The sequence below is a fragment of the Cyanistes caeruleus genome, chromosome 1 (genome assembly GCF_971803275.1).
Source record: "Cyanistes caeruleus chromosome 1, bCyaCae1.hap1.1, whole genome shotgun sequence".
In the NCBI taxonomy this organism is placed as follows: Eukaryota; Metazoa; Chordata; class Aves; order Passeriformes; family Paridae; genus Cyanistes; species Cyanistes caeruleus.
In genome coordinates, this window is record NC_141701.1 from 20291334 (window position 1) to 20310891 (window position 19558).

A 19558-nucleotide genomic window follows, 5' to 3' on the forward strand; every position below is an offset into this window, starting at 1 on the left:
TATGAACAAGGAACTATTTCTTGTGCTTTCTGATTTAGTGGTGTCCTAGAAGGCAGTATTCCCTGACAGAGTGCTGACATCAGATAAAGGAAGGGAACAGATTCAAAATATGGCTTGAATTTTTATGCTCTGATTACATGTGATTCTGCAGTTTTACCCTTCCAATCCTTCAAAATCTGCATAAATACAATTGACTCTGTCAAATATGCATATCACTAATTCTGCAAATTGCATCAGAACTTAGACCTTAAAGATATTCTTAAAAAACCAAACATATTGATTTCTGATATTCAGGAAGCAAAATTTTCATCTTCTATTGAAAACTCTGCAACACAAGAACAATTTTGCTACATTATTTAATGGCCTTCAATTGTCCTCCATCAAATTTGCTAATCCCAATTCTAGTCATGCATATTTCTTGAATATGAATACTTTATAGGGTACAGTATTACTGTTCTTTTTCTGGAATTTGAATTTTTTTTTATTCTATTTATGTTTTTCTCTACAATTTGCTCGCAGATCTCAGTTCTTCATTCATGGTACTCATGTAATCAATGCCAATTTGTTCCCACGGGTTTTCTTAGCTATAATACTGCCATGGCTATTTCTATGGCACTGGTTAGGTTAAATTCTTAACAGACAAACTGCACTTAAAGACAGTATATGCTTTCACAACAGGTCATATCAGAAAACTCATCAACAGATGAAAAGGCAGTCAAAAGAGGGGAAAAACAATATGAGGTGTCCCTATTCCTCCTTGCCTCCATTGCACCCTCTGCATTCAGGGACTGTTTTATTAGTATTGCTTCACTGTTTTCTGTGCAGACAGAATATTTAAAGCATTCTCAGATGAAAGAAAATGCAGTTCGGTGCAGAGGGTGCAATGGAGGTATTAAGACACCTTCTTCCAGTGTCCTGACTACTCTGCCTTGAAAAGTAACTCTTTGGAATTATGTAGGGAAGTCTATAGGGAATAGTAGCGTGCACACATAGCAGATTATGTCAGTGCTGGAAGTTGCATTACTCCACTCCTACCACTGAAGTAAATAAGGCTATTTGACAGTTCAGTTTGGAAAATTATCTGAGGAATACATAGGGATGTGCCATTTGATGCCCATTGCAGAGTGCTCAGAACCACCTCAGATGATTCTGCTTCACCTATCATCATCCTCCCATGCAGAAGACATTATTGATAATGTAAATTAAAACAGAAGTTATGCTCTTCTCAGGCATCAGCCTTCATAGAAAGACTTAGGACTGTTAAGTGAAGAACACGTATTTTACTTAACTTTGTATCTATTCTAGGCTTTGACAATTGAGACTTGGCTTTTCAAACCAATTCTGTGTGGAGATTCATTTGATCTCTAATTCACTGGAGATCAGTGGTTCTGTTCCTGACAGAAAAATAGATAGAAATCATGTAATTACCATTTTAATATACAGAACGCTTGTAAAGTGAGAACTTTCTGATTTCTATTCTTCTGCCTAGTTTTGTCTTTCAGTTTTAAGATTTTGCTCATGTTCCAAAATGTAGAATGCCCCAAGAGCAGACATCTAAAAAACATGTCTCTGCTTTCTAAAATACAGAGAAGGTGGCCCTAAAAGTACTGCAAATAACTATAAATAAATAATCTGTCCAGAATACAGTCCTAAGCCCACCTCAGCTGGGAGATGGAGTTAATGTTCCTACCTAGCTACCACATAAGGGAAAAGCCAGGGCAGAGATATTATTCTGCTGAACCCTCCCTGGAAAGACTCCCTCTGGAAAGATGTGTAGACATTGTATTTTGAATCTATCATGCAATAGTTAAAGCAGCTGGAAAAGAAGATATATCACATTCTGATCCTGACTCCTACAAGCAGCATTTGTTTTATCCTGTAACTTCTTCTGATGCATCAAAAAGGAAATGCAAGTGCACATCTGGACTTTTACATCTAGGTTGTCTACTTCTTAGGTTAGACCAGATTTTTCTGGTTTTCTTCAGTTCTGAGTATTGTACTTTCAGCTGTACAATGGCTGAACTTCAGCAAAACACTTGGATATTATCAGCATTATATTATTATGTAGGTGAGATTACGGTAGTAATTTAGGAGGTGACACAGCCAGCCAATCTTGTAAGCTTTGTGTGACTGGGAGAAAGGTTATTATTAGAGTGAGACAACTAATATGCCCAATAGAGTTATTTGCAACACAGAACTGAACTTAGGTATTCTTACTGAAAAATCCCCATTCCCTTGAGTAGATGTGGATCTAGGATGTTTAAATACAGGGTGAAACCTGCAATATAAAGATCCATTTTCCCTTTCCTTTCCCTTCCCTTTCATTTTCTCTCCTCCCTACCTTCTCTACTCCTTAAAGTGTGCTTGCCCTTTGCAAGTGTATAAATTAATGTGACTAAGACCTTTTATTCTCTGATTATGAAGACAGAACAATACTATTATCATCATCTTTATTATTACTAGGTTTACCTTTTATTGCTATGCATTTGTAGGAACAAAGATAGCTGAATAATTGAACTTGACATTTGGAGTGAAAGAAAGTTTATGACAGTTTTTAGTTTCAGAAGAAACCCATTCATGTACAGAACGGAGGAAAAAAGAAGTTTTGTGAGACTGAGAACTTCAGACTTATAAAGACATAAACTGCAGCTTGTATAAAAAAATTACACTGGAATATTATTTCTGCCATGTGTGTTGGTGAAAGAAGGTCTCAGATTTAAGTCTGTAGAAGATGATTTTCCCACCATACATGCAGTAGATACCTTGGTTTGGTCAACTAAATAAGAATCAGCATAGATTACACTTGGATTCCTTAGGCTTACACAAATATATTAAGTCATAAAAAAATTCAAAACTAGAAAGCAAACTATGTCTAATATTGTGCCATAAAACTTATTTTCTAATGCATGTGCATTCTAACACAATTGTTTACAATAAGCAGATCTATTTTGGCTATTCTAAAACAGAACTAAATCTAAATGGTAATCTAAATGGCCTCTACATGCTGAAAATTTCACACCAAAGTGAAAAAATAAGGTACATAAAGCACACACGCATTACAAAAGCATGAAATGTAGTTTTATAGTCTCATGCTTTCATGTGGTTTTCCAAACCCTGACAAACCTGTCTCAGAATGGTGTTTCTTTTTCGGCAATGGTTTGTCATCAGTTATTGTACCATTCACCTTTTTCTGCTGGTCCTCCCATGTAACTTCTAGTGTAAATCAAAAAAAAGAAATCAGAAATATTATGTAACTTACATCAAAAGACACCTAATATCATTTGGGACAACTTGATCTAAACAAATGTATTATCATTAACATTAAAATTTAGATTAGTTCTGTGATGGAGAGAATTAGTAGACATCTTAAACATTCTGGAACAGAACATCTTATCCAAAAGTTAGTATCTATGTGACTTGTCAAATATTCTGCTATCTTTAATATTTAACAACTGGTATAAAAAATAGGGGTTTGTTCACACAATAATTTGGTCAATTTTTAAAAGTTATTGTCCTACATTCTATAGTTTCTTACTTTATCACTGTGTTTCTGTAAGTTATAAAGAAAGTTAGAAATATTTTGGTAAAAAAGTCTATGCAAAGATATAATTAACAAAAATAACCAACCAAACAAAACAAATTAACAAACAAACAAACAAACAAACAAAAAACCTGAACAAGCAACCATGCATGTCTAATTTAAGTTGAAATAATGTTTCTAGCAATTAATTCTTAAGCCAAAACTAAGTCAGGTTTATTTTCAAAATCTGGAACTTTATCTAAATTCAGTTTCTAATTTGGGCAGATTAAACTACTCAGTAAGAACACTTGCACCAATTATTGCTGTATCTGAACTGGCATTTCTGATGTAACTGCTCAGGAAAATAGAAGCATGTACACTGCTCCACAGAACTACATTCTCTAGGCTTGTGCACTGCTGGTCTTTTTGAGGTGGTCATATTTTTTTATTTACAGTTTAATTCTCTATCTTGACAAGCTAGGTAGTTAGCATAAATATTATAATCTTTAAACCTTTTGGAATCTCATAGCAAAACCAAATCTACACCAATTAACAAGACAGATCCAATACTCTAAGCTCTATTTTTGCTTTGGGCTGTTAAGAATCTGCTCATTTTGCTGAGCCCATAAAGTGCAAAGCTCCTCACAACCATTGCCCACAGATGTTATCACTTTTACAGTCACAGAAATAGCCAGTGATGAAGAATAATATGATAGACATGGAAAACATTTTTAATCTTACCAATTCAAAATAAATTGACATAAAGTATTTTAGCCTATTACAACATTATTATTATTATTACTACTATTATTATTACTATTACTACTACTACTACTATTACTATTATTATTATCCTTTTTCAAGAAGACTGATGGATATCTAGCATTCAAAATTTAAACATGTGAAAGTGTAATCCTGCAGCCTTCTACTCTTTGGCTGTTGTTGGTCCAAACAGGCTGCTGTCCTATAAAAGGCTGCTTTGATTTTTGAAACTGATGGAAATGTAGGTTTAAGTAAAATTGCCACTGTAATGATTTCATGACACCACAGATATGCCAGCTAAAGCAGACTCTATCATCTTTGAAGTACCATGTGTAATGAGTACTGAATGAGAAATCTCAAACAGAACATTCAGTTACCAAACCATGGAAATAAAATCTTAATATGATTCTTCCTAGCAAAAATGTGATTCTTTCTTTTTCTCTATGAATAGACACAGTTCACAATAAAATATCTACTGGTGTCATTTATCCTTTCTTTTTTTCAAATGAGTCCAGAAGAATCTTCTTAACCAGCAAATCAAAAAACTCAGTGACCACAGTAAAACTACTTTTGAATTTAAGGGAGTTAAAAAGTTACTGCTAGGAAAAAAACTTGTTAATAGTTACTGCTATGTAAAAAACCACCATTAACTGTAATTTAGACCAAATAGTGGAGATCGTAGAATAAGATAAAAAGTAGGCATACAGGAATCAAAAGGAATTTTTCACGATATACAACAAATTATCTAAATACTGAAGAATATCAGGAAGCCCAGTGAATCACCATGCTATTTTTATGCAAATTTAAAATTCTATCTCTCTCTCTCTCTCTCTCTCTCTCTCTCTTTCTCTGACTCAAGGTCAGAGCCCTTTTCAGAGCTCCTGGTTCAGTTCTGAACCTAAAAATTGTGGTTGTCTCAATCACCAAAATCATTAATAATAACAAAGTTCCTTACTAAAAGAAAAGCTTTATTAAACTTTGATAATGCTTAGAGAGCTCAATACCTAGAAAATTGTTAACCCTCTGTAATAACATCTGAAATTGTAACACTCTGTAATGACATTTGAACTGACAACAGCAAGGGAATAAAAATCAAATAAAAATCAAAATCTTTGAATAAATAGTTTTGCCTCATGTTAACCTTAAAAAGAAAAACAAGCAACATTACAAAAAGCCAGACTGGCTACTATATGTTTTTGAGGAAAGTGATACAATGAGCATGCAAACACTTTCAGAAAACATTCCAATGACTTCTTTTCTATAGCTTCAGTATGTTTATGGCATATCAGCATTAAATTCAAATGGCTCTTTAGTTTTATTAGCAGTTAAATACAACACTTAGATTGAGTGTATGGGGTCTGGCAGTACTCCAGATCAAGTGAAAAACTTCACTGACTTCTAGAACATTGCGAGAGTTTTACTAGTAATGGTAATTGTTTCAACTGAGAAAAAAAAAATAGATGTATCCATTGGATTTAACCAAACATTTGACCTTTTCTTCGACATTTTTTAATTTCATTTTCATCTCTATGTCTTACAAATAAGAGAAAATATGTTTTCAAGAGAGTTTAAAGGAGAGTTTTCTGTTTGGGAACCAGCATGAGATGCTGGTGCTTACTCAAAATGCCAAAATGTCAGTGTTGCCCATATACTCTTTGGTTAGACAAATAAATTTAGTTACTATAATGTCCTTTACACAATGTAGTCTTTAAAATCTCTTTTTTTCCCCCAAGGCAAAGGGCCACCATCTATTCCCTTGTTTTAACCAAATCCAACTTTGGTCAAATAGTAAATATTTGGAAAAAAAAATACTGTTTTCTAGATCATCTTTCTCCTATTACCACTCTCACTTCCCATAACATAAACTTCATCCTATCTTCTGTTGTGATAGTTGGCTTATGTATAAAGAAAGATTCAAAATCATTAAATATTTATACAAAAAAGATCTTATACAGATTACATAAAATATGGAATTCTTGAGTCAGTGTATTTTAATCAGCTGATGCTCCTTTAGGGCTAGAAAGGTTTGACAGGTGCCCCAATGCAGATTTTCCCATCAGTATGAAACAGACAATCTTTAGATGCAGTTGTTTCTTTAGATGGAGTTGTTGCACCCACCCCTGGGCACTGCAGAGTGAATAAAGCAGCTGGGGTGACACTTGTGCCATTCCCTGGCGAGGATGACGCTCACCTGTGCTGCCTGGGAGAGGAGGTGGTGTGCTCCTGCCAAGTACAACCTCAGCATTCCTTACACTTTTGTTTAGAATATTTAATATGAAAAATACTAAAAATGTAGAAATAATATATGAGAAGAATAGCTGCATATATATAGCATTCCTGAATTTCTAAGCATGCTAGATTAGAACCAGGAATGTTGCAGTTGAATTGGAAATGGTGCAGCAAACTGCAGAAGTGCAAGATGATGCAGCAAAATACCAGATACTAATGATGAGGAATTTTCCCATGCCAATACTCCCCTTCTCCCTTCTTTTCTCAATACTACAAACAGTAATAGTCTTTCTCACAACTACCCTTTACTTGAAACATTTTTATATATTTCCTTTTCCACTGGAATTTGTCTTTTTTTTTTTTTTTTTTAATCCACTTCAGCTTTTATCTTTTTTTTCAGCACCTAAAATTTCTGGGAACCAATTTTTATCACTGCATTTCTAGTTTTAGACTTTTGATTAGCTTATCATAAAGTCTTCACTTTTCCATTAGGACATACTTAATTTAGTCATATTTTTTCTGCAAATGAAAAGTACTCAGAACTATTTTTAATTTTATACAATGAATGCTCAGAAAGAAATTATGTTATTAATAATATATGGGGAAAACTACTGTAAAAGTAAGTAAAAAGTGGATTTGGCTAGTGCGTATTAAACCAATGCAGCACAATAAGAAGTCATTAAAACTGTGGAATAAACTGTCAGAAGCTGAGAAACTGTTTTGAATCAGATACTCAAGATCTCAACTCAGGCATTAAGAATACAAGAAGAAGAATTAATTAAGACTAAATTGATGACACACAAGTTTTTCTTTTTACAAAACAAGGTCCTTAAGGAAATTAAAGAGACATCAGTCTCTAGAGCTCACACAGACAGAAATATTTTCAGCATGTCAAATCTCTACTAGGAGAAAGCAAATGGCTTCCAACCATGATGCATGAAATATCCCAGATGTACTAAATTGTATCTGGAATGAATTCAGTCCCACCTTACACCACCAGGTGCTGCTAATGGCATCAAGGCAAACTGGAAGTGACACAAAGTCAGTAATCAAGATTTTATGCCAGATTGTTGATGTCCCTACACCAGAGAAACCTTCAGGTGCCTCATTAAAACAGTGTTGATGCTTCCCTTCCCTGATGTAATAGTAACAAGACTCAACCAGTACCCAAAAAACAAGTGGGAACACACAGAGTCTTTTTCTGACAGAGTGAGACCTCCTGCCTCCCCAGGTAATCCCCAGCCAACCTGAGGAACTTTCAGCTTCCTCTTTCATCACAGTAGCAGCTGATCTACATTTTTTTCTCTCCATACACTGGAATATTTCACAGAATGTTTCTGTACCTTAGAGATCAAAGCATTTATCTGAGACATGATGATCTGTCTGTCCTTCAAAATCTTAAATGCTGCTTAGAACATTGCCCTGAATGCTGCAAAATGTGGGCAGTATAAAGGCAGGGACACTCACACACATATGTACACACAACCTTCACATGAAAATAGTTTGCAAATTAGTGCCAAATCAACTAATTAATGCTAAAAAATGTTATAAAACTTTAAAATAAATAAATTGTTCATTAATGGCTTACATTATGGTTTATAATGAACAGAGTGTTCCAATAAAATTTCTGACATATCTTAATGATTTATTGTTTTGATTTCATCTTTCTTACTGAACTACATACACATTCTGCAAAGAAAAGAAAAAAAAAACCAAGAAATAAACTGCTCAAACCCCAAACTCTGAGCTTCATTTTCTGGGGCTGCAGCTGGAATATGTTAAAAGAATTTCAATGTAAATCATCAGGTCAGCAAAAAAGAGTTCTTCAACATATCTATATTTCATATTATTGTTATTAGTATAAAAAATATGATATTATGCTGTAGATTATTCCTTACTCCAGAAATGTTTTCTTCAAGCTGTCTCCAAGGCTACATTAATTATTTGTTGCTGTAAATCACTTAAGTCTAGTCCAGTAGCAGTCTCTTCTCATCATATTCTCTACCTGCAAATTCAGTCAACTATATTTTAAACATATATTTAAAACATTTTTCCTGGTGGATTCCTCTATGTGGATAATAAATTGATTGTAATCTTCTATTGCTTATTTTTATAAAAAATTGTAGATATACTCAAGCAAGGTCCCAGAGAGCACTTGTTGAAATAACAATCAGTAAAGTCATAGCCTATCTTTAGCTAAAAATCAGAGTATAATGTAGCTACTTTCATAAATATAGTAGATTTTTAAAACATGAAGAAACACTAGAAAAATATTAATACTTCAAATGGCCGAGAAGAAGAGTCAGTTAATGTTACATTAAACATGAGTACATTAATATTTAGCAAAATATATTTAAAAAACACAAAGTAAAGATATCATTTGCAAGCCACTATCAAGGCACTGATAGATTTTTTATTTTTTTTTTTCCCAGTACCATTTGGAGCATGGGGAGGATTTGTTTGTTTGTTTCACATCTTTTTTTCATGCTTTTAAAATATGGCAGCTTTGCTCCCTCTTCTGGTTATATGCCTGCACCACTCCAGAGCGGGTCAGAGCCGGCCATCAGCCGCTCCTCGGGAACATCTGGAAGGACACTGCCCCAAGTCACCTGTTAGATAAGAGGGGTCCTTTTGGCAGGACTGGTTTAAGGGGGAAGAAACAGTGCAAAGAACCTGTGAGAGGGATGGAGACACCGTGAAAAGGTAGCACCGTTGTTTATGTGGATTCCTGAGGCACAAAGCATAGACTGGGCAGCCAATATCCTGGATAAGCTTCACTACACACTTGTCCTGCTTAAATCCCTTTCTCCAGCATTCATGCCTGGTCTGCAGAAGACCAGACACTGGGCTAGATGGGCTTTTAGTCAGGAGCTGGTCTGGCAATCCTTATACTGCTGCAATAGGTAAACACAATAAAAATCAAAATATCTTCAGAATTTAAAGAATCATGAATTAAAAGAAGAATGACAAGTAATGTCCAAAATAAATGTGGAGCAAATTACAAGCTTCTGCTCTACACCTCTCTTCCAGAGTGTCTCCTCAGTTTTCATTTCCATTCCCTGGTGACAGGGAATACTCTGTGCATGCAAGAAAATCTCAACAGCCTACAAATTCACTCTGCAGAATGCAGAAGGTAAGGTTTAGCTTGATACAGGGTTTAGGATTTTCTTTGCATGTTATTTTTATATTTATTGAAAAAGCTGAAATCTTATAGTAAGTCTTCAAACATTTTCTAATTATATTTATTGAAAAAGCTGCAATCTTATAGTAAGCCTTCAAACATTTTCTAAGCAGAAAGATAATTCTTTATTGTATGATAACATAACAAACACACACAAACACACCAAAAAAAAAGTCAATCACAGCTGCTCTACCCTTTTTAAATGCAGCTAAGATTGAAGCTTATGGTACAATTCTAAAATGTAGAAAAAAAATCATTCTGTTCACAAAAGGGGTCTGAAACTAAGCCAGTCGATTTAAGCACTAATACCAACAATAAAGAAAATGTAATTATCAGCTTACATAAAGATGAAAAATACAGATTTGTTTCTTCAGAAAGCTCTAGGTTTTTCCAAATGTCAATTACTACGACTTAATGACATAAAAACTTTCTTATTGCTCAAATTTACATGGAAATTGTACATCCACTTTTACATGCAAATATTGCCTGCACCAAAAGGCCTGTTTCATTCTTCTGCATTACTTCTGAAACATTTGGTTAGTAACAGACAAACTGTGTTTGACTAGCAGACAAAATGACATCCCATTGTCACATACCAGTCTTAGAAATGCTACGTGGTATTGCAATGTAGTTTTGAAAGGTAGAAACTCAAATTTTTTATAAGTAAACTTTGAAGGAATTTATGGACAAGTTAGTAGCTAGACTCTTTCTTATCTGTAATATCTCCCTGGTAGTTTCCATACCATAAGGAATTTTAACAGAATGTAGGTTCTTCAGTCTAGAGCATTTTACTGGCACTTTACTTTTACTGATTTGTGTTGTTGTATTGTGGGTTTTTTTTCAATTTCACTCTTTTCCAAGCAAGCAAATTGCAAGTATGTGCCTGTCTACAACTACCACAATCTAACCAGGTCTATAGTTTATTTAAACTTTACTTTGCTTGAACTAGAATTTAATTAAAATGCAGTATTTCTCTAGGTACTCATAACACATAGGAATATGTGAAGTATTCTCACAGCCCACGTAAAACACACCCAGTATCATTTCTCATGCAAAATTCAGAAGCTGTTGTGGTCTCTTAGTGAAGTCTAGAGTCAGTGAGCCAGAGAAGAGAAAGCACCCAGGAGACTCACAGCAGTCATGTTCAGTAGCTCAGGCAAAGTGTAGGCCCCAATTCCACAAATCCAGATGGTCTTAGATGGAAAAAGATGCTCAGGCCAGCCTTCAAGATGACAGTGCCCTCTGGCCTGACAGGAGCATGCTTGTTGCTCAAAAAAGTGTATTTGAACTTACTTCTGCAAGTCAGTTAAGCAGGTCCATCTGCCATCACTGCTTTGACTGGAATCCCTCTATTCTGCCTAGTTTGCCCTTCAGTCACCTAAAATCTTTAGATTGTGTCTAAACTGTACAAGACTAAAGACATAATCCAGAATACAGCATAGTTTCAGTTCTATTCCTTCAGGCATCCAGACTGCTCACAGGGTGGTGGCACTTCCATGCATGGGGAAACCAGAGTGCACAGAGAGGGCAGCACTCAGAGACTTGGGTCTGGGCTTGCTGTGAACTCAAGACACAAATATGCTCCAGACATTTCTCAGTCTGGGAGATGAGAACTGCAAAGCAGTCCTGATTCCCATAATATAGACAAAACTGTAGTGTAATCCTGTAAAATATTCTGAAGAGTGAGGGAATATGAAACACTTAAAATTTTGCTTTGGTAATTACATCATCTTCTATGAACTCTAAATTAAGACAGTAAAGGGCAGAGTTACCTGGATTCTTATCTCACAAACTCAAATTATCAAAAAGATGTATACAAAATACATGAAAGAGAAATGCAAAACACCTGAGGAAGATTGGAGAGATGCCAGTTTTGGAAATAAATATTTGAAATTCAATATTAGACAATGACCATTCTATTGGAGTATAAGAGCTCTGCAGAAAAAACTTCTAAGACATAAAATAGACACCTTACAGAACTTAATAAAAGTATGAAACAAACTATCTATATAGAGGTTAGTAGTAGTTAGTTTATTGTGCAATGTACATCTTTTGGGCTCTACACCTGAATAAAATACTGGTTTTGTTGAAGGAGTGGAAGATAAACCAAGAACAAAACCAACTTTAGCCTGACTAAATCACTGTTTATTGTTTAATCAGCTTTGTCAGGTCAGTGGCAAAAGCCTCCAATGTTAATACGATTGGAATTTAGATCTTGAAAGCACGACACTGAACTATCTGGTTAGCAGCATGGATTGCAGGTACAGCAGCAGACTCACAGTGCTTGAATTCATTCAGGACTATGCTGGCACAGCCACAAGCGAGGTGACCCCTCAGACTGCTCTGACAGGCTGGTGACACAGCACCTCTGCAAAGCTACACCATTTGGTCTTGCCTACACTTGATAACAAGAGACTTTAGAAATGGCGTGCTTGTCCTGCCCAGACAACAAACTAGCACAGGGAAAACAGAATCCCTGCTCTCCTGGTATCTGTATTCCCTCTGCTAAGTTGTTCTGGGGAACAGACAGTTAGGAATGGTACATAGCAGTGTAACTGCATCTATACCCCTTGTAGGCTCCTGCTAGAGATGGAACTGTAAGAGTGAATACCCAAATTTTAATAAATCCAAGACACTACTTAGCTTATATTTCATTCATTGGCAGAAGGCATCAATGACACAAAATCTAAATGTAGTAAGGTCTTAGAAATGAAAAGCAGTACATGAAAAAGCAGTAACATATTTCTTCAAAATTATCAAAGCAATTTAGAAGCATGAACTTGCATAAAACTTCAAAGTAAGCTATGGTTGTTTATTGCAACTTTCTTGTTCTATTTTTTAGATAAGAAACTTAAATCTCCATGTTAACATTTCAGTGCTTTGAATTAAGCTTATTTCTACTGCATTTGAAAGAGAATACCAAACATAAATACAAACTAGACAATGGAAATGATTGCTAATAACATAAACCTTTCTCTAGAAGTGCATGATAATTAAAATGGTCAATTTTTTTCTAGACAAATTAAAATGCACCAAGCTTGTAAAATATGTATCCAAGCAATGTAAAAGAGTATAGACCTGGTAAAAAGTGGAAGACAATGCAGACAATTTTGCAGGTGTCTGCAAACTCTACTTGGCCTCTTAGGGCAAGGCAGCCTAGGAATTCCAAAATGAGAAGAAATATAAAAACTACCCCTTTAGCTCAGCCAACCTGATCACATATCTGCCTACTGTAAACTTCTGCAAATTGTCTTCAGTAATACAGTTAGCTGCAAAAACATAAACATCTGGAGTTTTTGATTCCAATAAGTATTTTTAAACCTTAGTTGAAAATAATTATATCCAAGAAGTAAAACAACACACTGAAATTGAACATATGTGAACTCACTAATTTTGAGCTAGTAGAACTAAGCAACACACAGACATGCAGAAAAAAAAAAAAGAAAATTCTCAAGCACACACAATTCATAAGCAATGTCATAATTAACTTGCCTTTTCGCCCATTAACAGGTGGGGTTTGATGTTTTTCCTCACAGTCTTTACAACATTAAAAACAGACAATGATGAATAACAGTTGGAAAAGTTACTACAAAGAACAATGTAACTACAAGCACACACAAACCTTTTGCAAGCTACATGAGCAAAACTCCATGCACTACACCTGAGTTATCACAAAACACAGAGTGAAGAGCACACAGTACACACACCACTGAACACCACAGAGACAGAATCATAACAAAAGCAATAAAAAAGTAAACTGTACTATGACAAAAAATGGGAAGGCAAAGATATTAAAGGACACTTTGGATGCCTAAGTGAGAACCAAAATTAAAAAAAAAAATAAACCTGCTTTCCAACACTGAAATCAAGAAATTACTCCAGCATCCAGAGTTTTGAACAAGTAATGAGTCACATCACAGTAATTATTCCTGACTTTTTTTCATAGAAGAAAATAGTAATCCATATTTTCTTCCCTTAAATAACAATGGGAAGAGGGTTCAGGGCAAAGGATTCAGACACTTAGACTATTAAGCAGCATTTAGCATTTTAGGCATATATTTGTGTGCTAGCAATTTTTCCTACCAGCTAGTACTAAATGTGTTTCTTGATCAACTCTTTTTTTTTTTTTGGTTTTTTTTTTGCACCACGCTTCCATCACTTTTGGCAATTATTAACTATTAATTAATTATGGACAGCAGAATGTAACCTATTAACAAGGCATGTAAATGCAAATTTGTGCATTTATGATTCTTCCTTTGAAAAAGAAAATGAAGAACAGAGAAATTATTCCTTTAGATCTCTGCATATCTTTGAACCAGTACTGGGTGTTGCCTGAAATTAGAAGTTAAATTTATGCTTAAATCGCATGATATTTGAGTTGAAAAAAGTATTTGCAACTGTTTGATTTGACCATGAGCTATCGGTTTTCATCAAAATACCAAATGAACTGTCTTCCAAGCAGGATGGAGGACATCATTCAGAAAGGTTGAAGTATTTCCATGTAATGCAGTTGCTTGCTATTTTTACCCAGCATCAGTCTGCTTATTCAAACTAAGGGAAAAAAAAGTGTCATGATACAAAAAAGTTTACTTCCCTGCTTGTAAAAATTATTAATGCAAAGTAGACAGTACCACATCTAAGAAGTACCCACCCAGATCTGCTAAGCCTGTTACTTGAGCATAGTGACAGAGTATTTTCATAAAAAAAGAATAAAAATAGTAAAATAATTTGGTACTTTTTTTTCATGTTGAATTATTTTAAACATTCACAACTGGCAAATAAACTACGCTACAATGAATTTGTTTGTGTTGTTCTTTCATGATAAAGAAAGATAATGAAACTACGTAAATATTCTCTGGATTTTTTATGTTCAATGTATTTATAAGCTGTCTGGTAAAGCTTCCCTATATACTCAGGGGAAAACATATCTAAAGCAGATAGGCACTTGTGGTCAGACAGACCTGCCTCCACCTCTGCCTCCTGAACTCCAGTACGCTTGTTTTCTTCATCTCCTGCTGCATTAGATAAGCAAGGGATGAGTGGGGCGGAAAAAAGCAAGACAAAAACATGCATGCTTTGTTACAAGCTGCTCAAATAAAAAATAAACATCAAACAAAAGACATCCACAATAACATACAAACCCTCAGTCTGCGGCAGGAATTATTTTTTTAGTGAAGCAAAGATAAAATAAATTGTTGTGCTATTTTTCATTTATATATCTAGTTATTCCAGTGAGATCTTTCTGCAAATAATGATGCTTGTATGCAGCCCTTAATGTCATTCATCACCAATTTCTTACTAAATTTTTAAGCACTGGAAAACAGACAATAAGTACCAAAGCAGAGAAAACAGAGAGATACAGGTAGATAATTAGTTTAAATCTTCTGCTTGGCTGTGCTTTAGTTTTCCTGGGAATAAAGTCCAAGCCTCCATTCTCAAAGAGCGTATTTAAAATTGCATAAAAATCATAAACTAGTGAACATACTTGGTACTTTAAAAAGAGCAGAAAAAACAAAGAAAATGCTTTTTCAGCTAGGGAAAAAAAGTATCCTCAATTTGCCAGATGATATATTTTTTACCTGGATTTCAAAGTAGTTAGAATGCAAAAAGAAAGATATTTTCCACTAGTATCTGCAGTTGTCTAGAGCATATTTAAATACTAAAGAATACTGAAATGGTTGGGAACAACAGTGAAAGCACCATTAATGATAAAAAACACAAATATTTTTTGTCTAAAATAAAGAACCACAACTTTCTTTGGTGACAAAGCTCATGAGGGTAACAACAGTAATAATATTGAAATGTCAAACTGAATTAGTGATATACTATACTCTGCTTTAATTTAAATGTCAATTCTTTATTAAACAGCTTTGATGTGATGCAATATAGAGTAGTTTTTCAAGGCTCAGATTTTGATTGCTTATTGAGTTTTCATGTTCTCTGTTTCCAGAATTCTTTCTAGATCTCTCATTACTTATATAAGTTTATGATCAATTAAATACCTCATTGAATTACTTGACTTTAGGTTTAGCTAGCACATAATAGTAATTTTAAAACCACTGGTTCTAGGAGGTTATTTTTAATAGAGAAATTCAGGCTATAATCAATGCGGTGTAAATGCAAACTAATTTCTGCTTAGATTTCTGCTCTACAACTCTATGATAAAACCACAATATTTAAATTCCAACTGAAATCATGACATTAAAAATTTCAATTAAAATATTCAGCAGGGATATCTCCTATACAGTCAATCTTGTCTCATAGAAACGAATATATAGAAGATGTGCCTAAGATTTTTAAAACCCATTTTCAGTAGAGTTGAATTAAAATGGTTTTGGAATTTAGGTATCCTGAAAGGCAAATGAACAGTGGCTGTCACAAGTACAGCTGCATGACTTCTCAGTCACTTTCCTTTTATGCCCTTCGTAGTCTCAGACCTACACAATAAGATCTTCAAATTTCATAAAACTGTTTAATTTCTCCTTTTGCCAATCCAAGGGGAAATTATAAACTATGAGTTCCCTTGAAATGTCAGAACCTTTTAAGTAAGCACTTTAAACTCTGGGTTGTAGGTAAAGTTTGTTCAAGTTTTTCTATGGAAATTGTACTAACGCAAATTAACTATTTTAATATTCTTCAAGGTGTGAGGATTCTGCTGCCTCTCAGCATCCAAAAAAACAATCCAAAACCCAAAGGTGTATTTTTGCAAAATCATAGTTGAAATCAAAACCCCAAAGTAGACTCAGAAAGAATCCTAAGGAAGCCATTGTACCTATTGAACCAACCTATTCTGTTTACTGTCAAGCCCACAAAATGCCAGATACACTGTGCAAGTATGAAGGTTTCTAACATAGTACAGCCAGTACCACAGAAGTAACCACACAAAAAAGAGAACAGTGCAAAGCTACGTATTTCCATATTTTAGACCGCTGTGTTTGCCTAAGTTCATAGCCAAGCTGAAGGTAATCTAGGCTATCCTATATTTTATGCATGAGATCAATCATTTATTAAAAAAAAATACCCATATGCCATTTATTTTAAAATCATAGCTGATAGAGTATGATAGAATCATGACCAGACTTAATCCTGGTCCTCTGCAATTGCATTATAACCACCTCTCTGTGTCTCCCATCAAACTAGGGTAGGGCTACATAAAACACACAACAAAATTCCTTTTCATTTTGCAAAATGAATTCTCATTTAAAGAAATTATCTTCTAAATGACATAAAAAATTAAAATAAACACATGTATTTCTGTCAGTAGTAGCTATGCTTTCCTAACCATTCCAGACTGCATGAGTTGCAATAGTACATTGTCACTATACTTCTGTCCTTTTAGGGATTTGAATATGTATCTGAGAGAGATAAACACTGACTAATGGTTTCTAGCTATCCCTGATTAAACCTAATCAAGTATTCCTGTTAATTCTATTCATAACTAATTTTATTCTAGAAAAAAGATTACCCACACCTGAAGTTAAGAGGGGACAGTTAATCAGCATTAATGTCAGGCCTTAACAGGTTCTGAAATAACTTTCTCAAGACACAAGATTATTATGAGATCATATAATTAAAGTCCTTACCATAGAGCATAAATAGAAAGGCAAATCCTTACTGAGCCCTACTATTTGTTAAATTTCTGAGTACTTCATTTCCAAATTTCAAGGTTTTATTACATCTGTTCGGCCTAATATGATTTTCTGGTTTTTATGGTTGGGAGATGTTTTTGTGGAAAGAAGAAAGAAAGGACTATATTTATTTTTAAAAGGAAAAGTAAAAATATATATTAGGAAAAAATGCTCTCTCTCTGATTAGTAATTAACATTGAACTGAAAGAGTGAATATTGAATACTTCCACTTTATGGTCTTCCATTTTAATTAGGAGTAAGTGGTCAGTGATTTCATCTTTCTGCCAAGGCAAGTAAGAACAAAGAAATAAATTATAGCCACATATAAATGAAAAAAAAACAAACCTGTTAGCCCTTAAGAACTATAAATACTGCACTATTCACTTCTTGTCAATAGTGCAAAAAACACAGAACACTTAAGAGTACATCAACATTTCAGCACTAAAACCAAGTTCAATTTCACAGTACTTTCTACAAATGTTAATTTAAACAAGATATTTCTATCTCTAGTGTAATTTTAAAACATACAAGCAAAAGTTTAGCTGAAAAAAAAAATCTTCTGGCTTTTCATTAGTGAAAATCTGTTAGATAGTCCCATATATCTTTTCAGAACTATTTTGTAACCACATAACATGAAAATATGCTAAACTAATAAAATCTAAAGTAAGTCCCAAACTGCCTAGATGTTAAGGTATAGCCTGGGTAGACCAGTTAATGACGTGCATTTCAGAAATACCTGGTCATTCTTAACAGGCAAATCTGATACTGCAGTAAACACAGCAGTGACAACCTAATTAGCAAAAATATCATGACCATAAAAGGCTGTAAATGCAACATAACTAAGGATATTGAATGTTCTACTGAGCATGTGGAACACTGATAAAAATATGTTTGGGTCAGTACACCACAGGTAGGAATGGTCTTCATAGCTATTCCCACATACCTTTCTTGAAAGCAAACACTTTGGTCTATCTTGAAATAAAGTATTCAAAAGGTACCTTCATGTCCTGGAGCAAAAAACTCCCAACCACATAATACAGTTCATGGAACTAAATCTAACCCAAATCAAGGTTTTTTTAATTCTGATCCTAATTTGGAAAGCAATTACCCAAAGGGTTAGGTTTTTCCCTGAGATTCCTTCCTTTCCATTTCTAGTCACACAGCCATAAGCACACCATATTCAACATCCTAGTGAGTGATGTCATATACCAAAATATTATCTCCAACGGCAAATTACTCCCTTCTTTCTACTTGAGTTCTGGTATTTGTACTACATTTAAAGAAAAGGTATGCAGATACAACCTTGTAAGAAATACAGATTATTCAAATGTATGCAAACTAAATGAGACCACTGTGGAACTCTGCAACAGGTAAGTTTTCCCTTCTTTCTTCTTCTCTTTTACAAAGCTTATTTCCAATCCATCATTGCCTATAAGGTACCTTTCAGTAACTCTTTTCATCAGTTTGATTTTAACTTAATCTAGTCATCAATGAAATCCTTGATTTCAAAATTCAGAAAGTTTAACTTTCATTTGAGTCAAGTATGTGTTTTGTAAGAGCAGAAAGAACTACTCTGTGACATTTTTTGGTCTGGTCATATCGCCTTCCCAATAACACACAAAAGTTTTGATTATCACCAAGGTGTAAAAAAAAGGCATTGAAACCACTCAAATATCTACAAAACTTTCAGGTTTACTTGATGCTAAATTTGTTAAATACTAATATAAACTCTTTCTATGATAGTCAGTGTTTCCAATTCTATTAAATTTCAGTTTTTGTAACTGGTACTTCATTTGCCTAAAATAACTTTCTGTAAAATTCAATTCTCCACAGTAAAAAGACTGCTATTAATCTTAATTGTGTTCTGTCACTGAACGAAGTTAGGTAATCTACTGTTCTTGCAGAGCACTCTCCTTTTTAAAGAAAATCACTATTCCCTTTAAAGAAAATTATTAGAAAATCCTGAAGAAGGACAGAAAAAGCCTCAAAGAAGAACTCTAATGGTATTAGAATATGAGCTCTTAATTCTCAAGAGAAAATTACATAGAATGCTCTATGAAAGTTGTATCTATGGATTAGGTTTTTTTAAGAGTGTTCACCATTTCTATATGTGTAAATTCAATATTAAATATGTTTAGTTACTGTATCTTGAGTCACTTATGATGCTTTGATTGCATATTAGAACATCAAAATCTGTGGATCTGGCAATTTTCCATGACCCAGATTTTCCAAAAGACT

At 34.2% G+C, this 19558-nt stretch overlaps 1 protein-coding gene across 50 annotated transcripts in view; it reads right to left on the reverse strand.

Annotated features, from left to right (window-relative positions):
- The window catches only part of RIMS2 (regulating synaptic membrane exocytosis 2), a 447314-nt gene that overhangs the window by 111430 nt on the left and 316326 nt on the right, over nt 1-19558 (reverse strand). Inside the window, exon 29 of one of the 50 annotated variants that reach the window (XM_086881253.1) lies at nt 3124-3213. The exons of the other annotated variants lie outside the window; for them this stretch is intronic. Within the exon in view, the coding sequence (XP_086737379.1) occupies nt 3124-3213 (90 nt within the window). The remainder of the gene's footprint in view (nt 1-3123; nt 3214-19558) is intronic. 50 annotated transcript variants of the gene reach the window in all.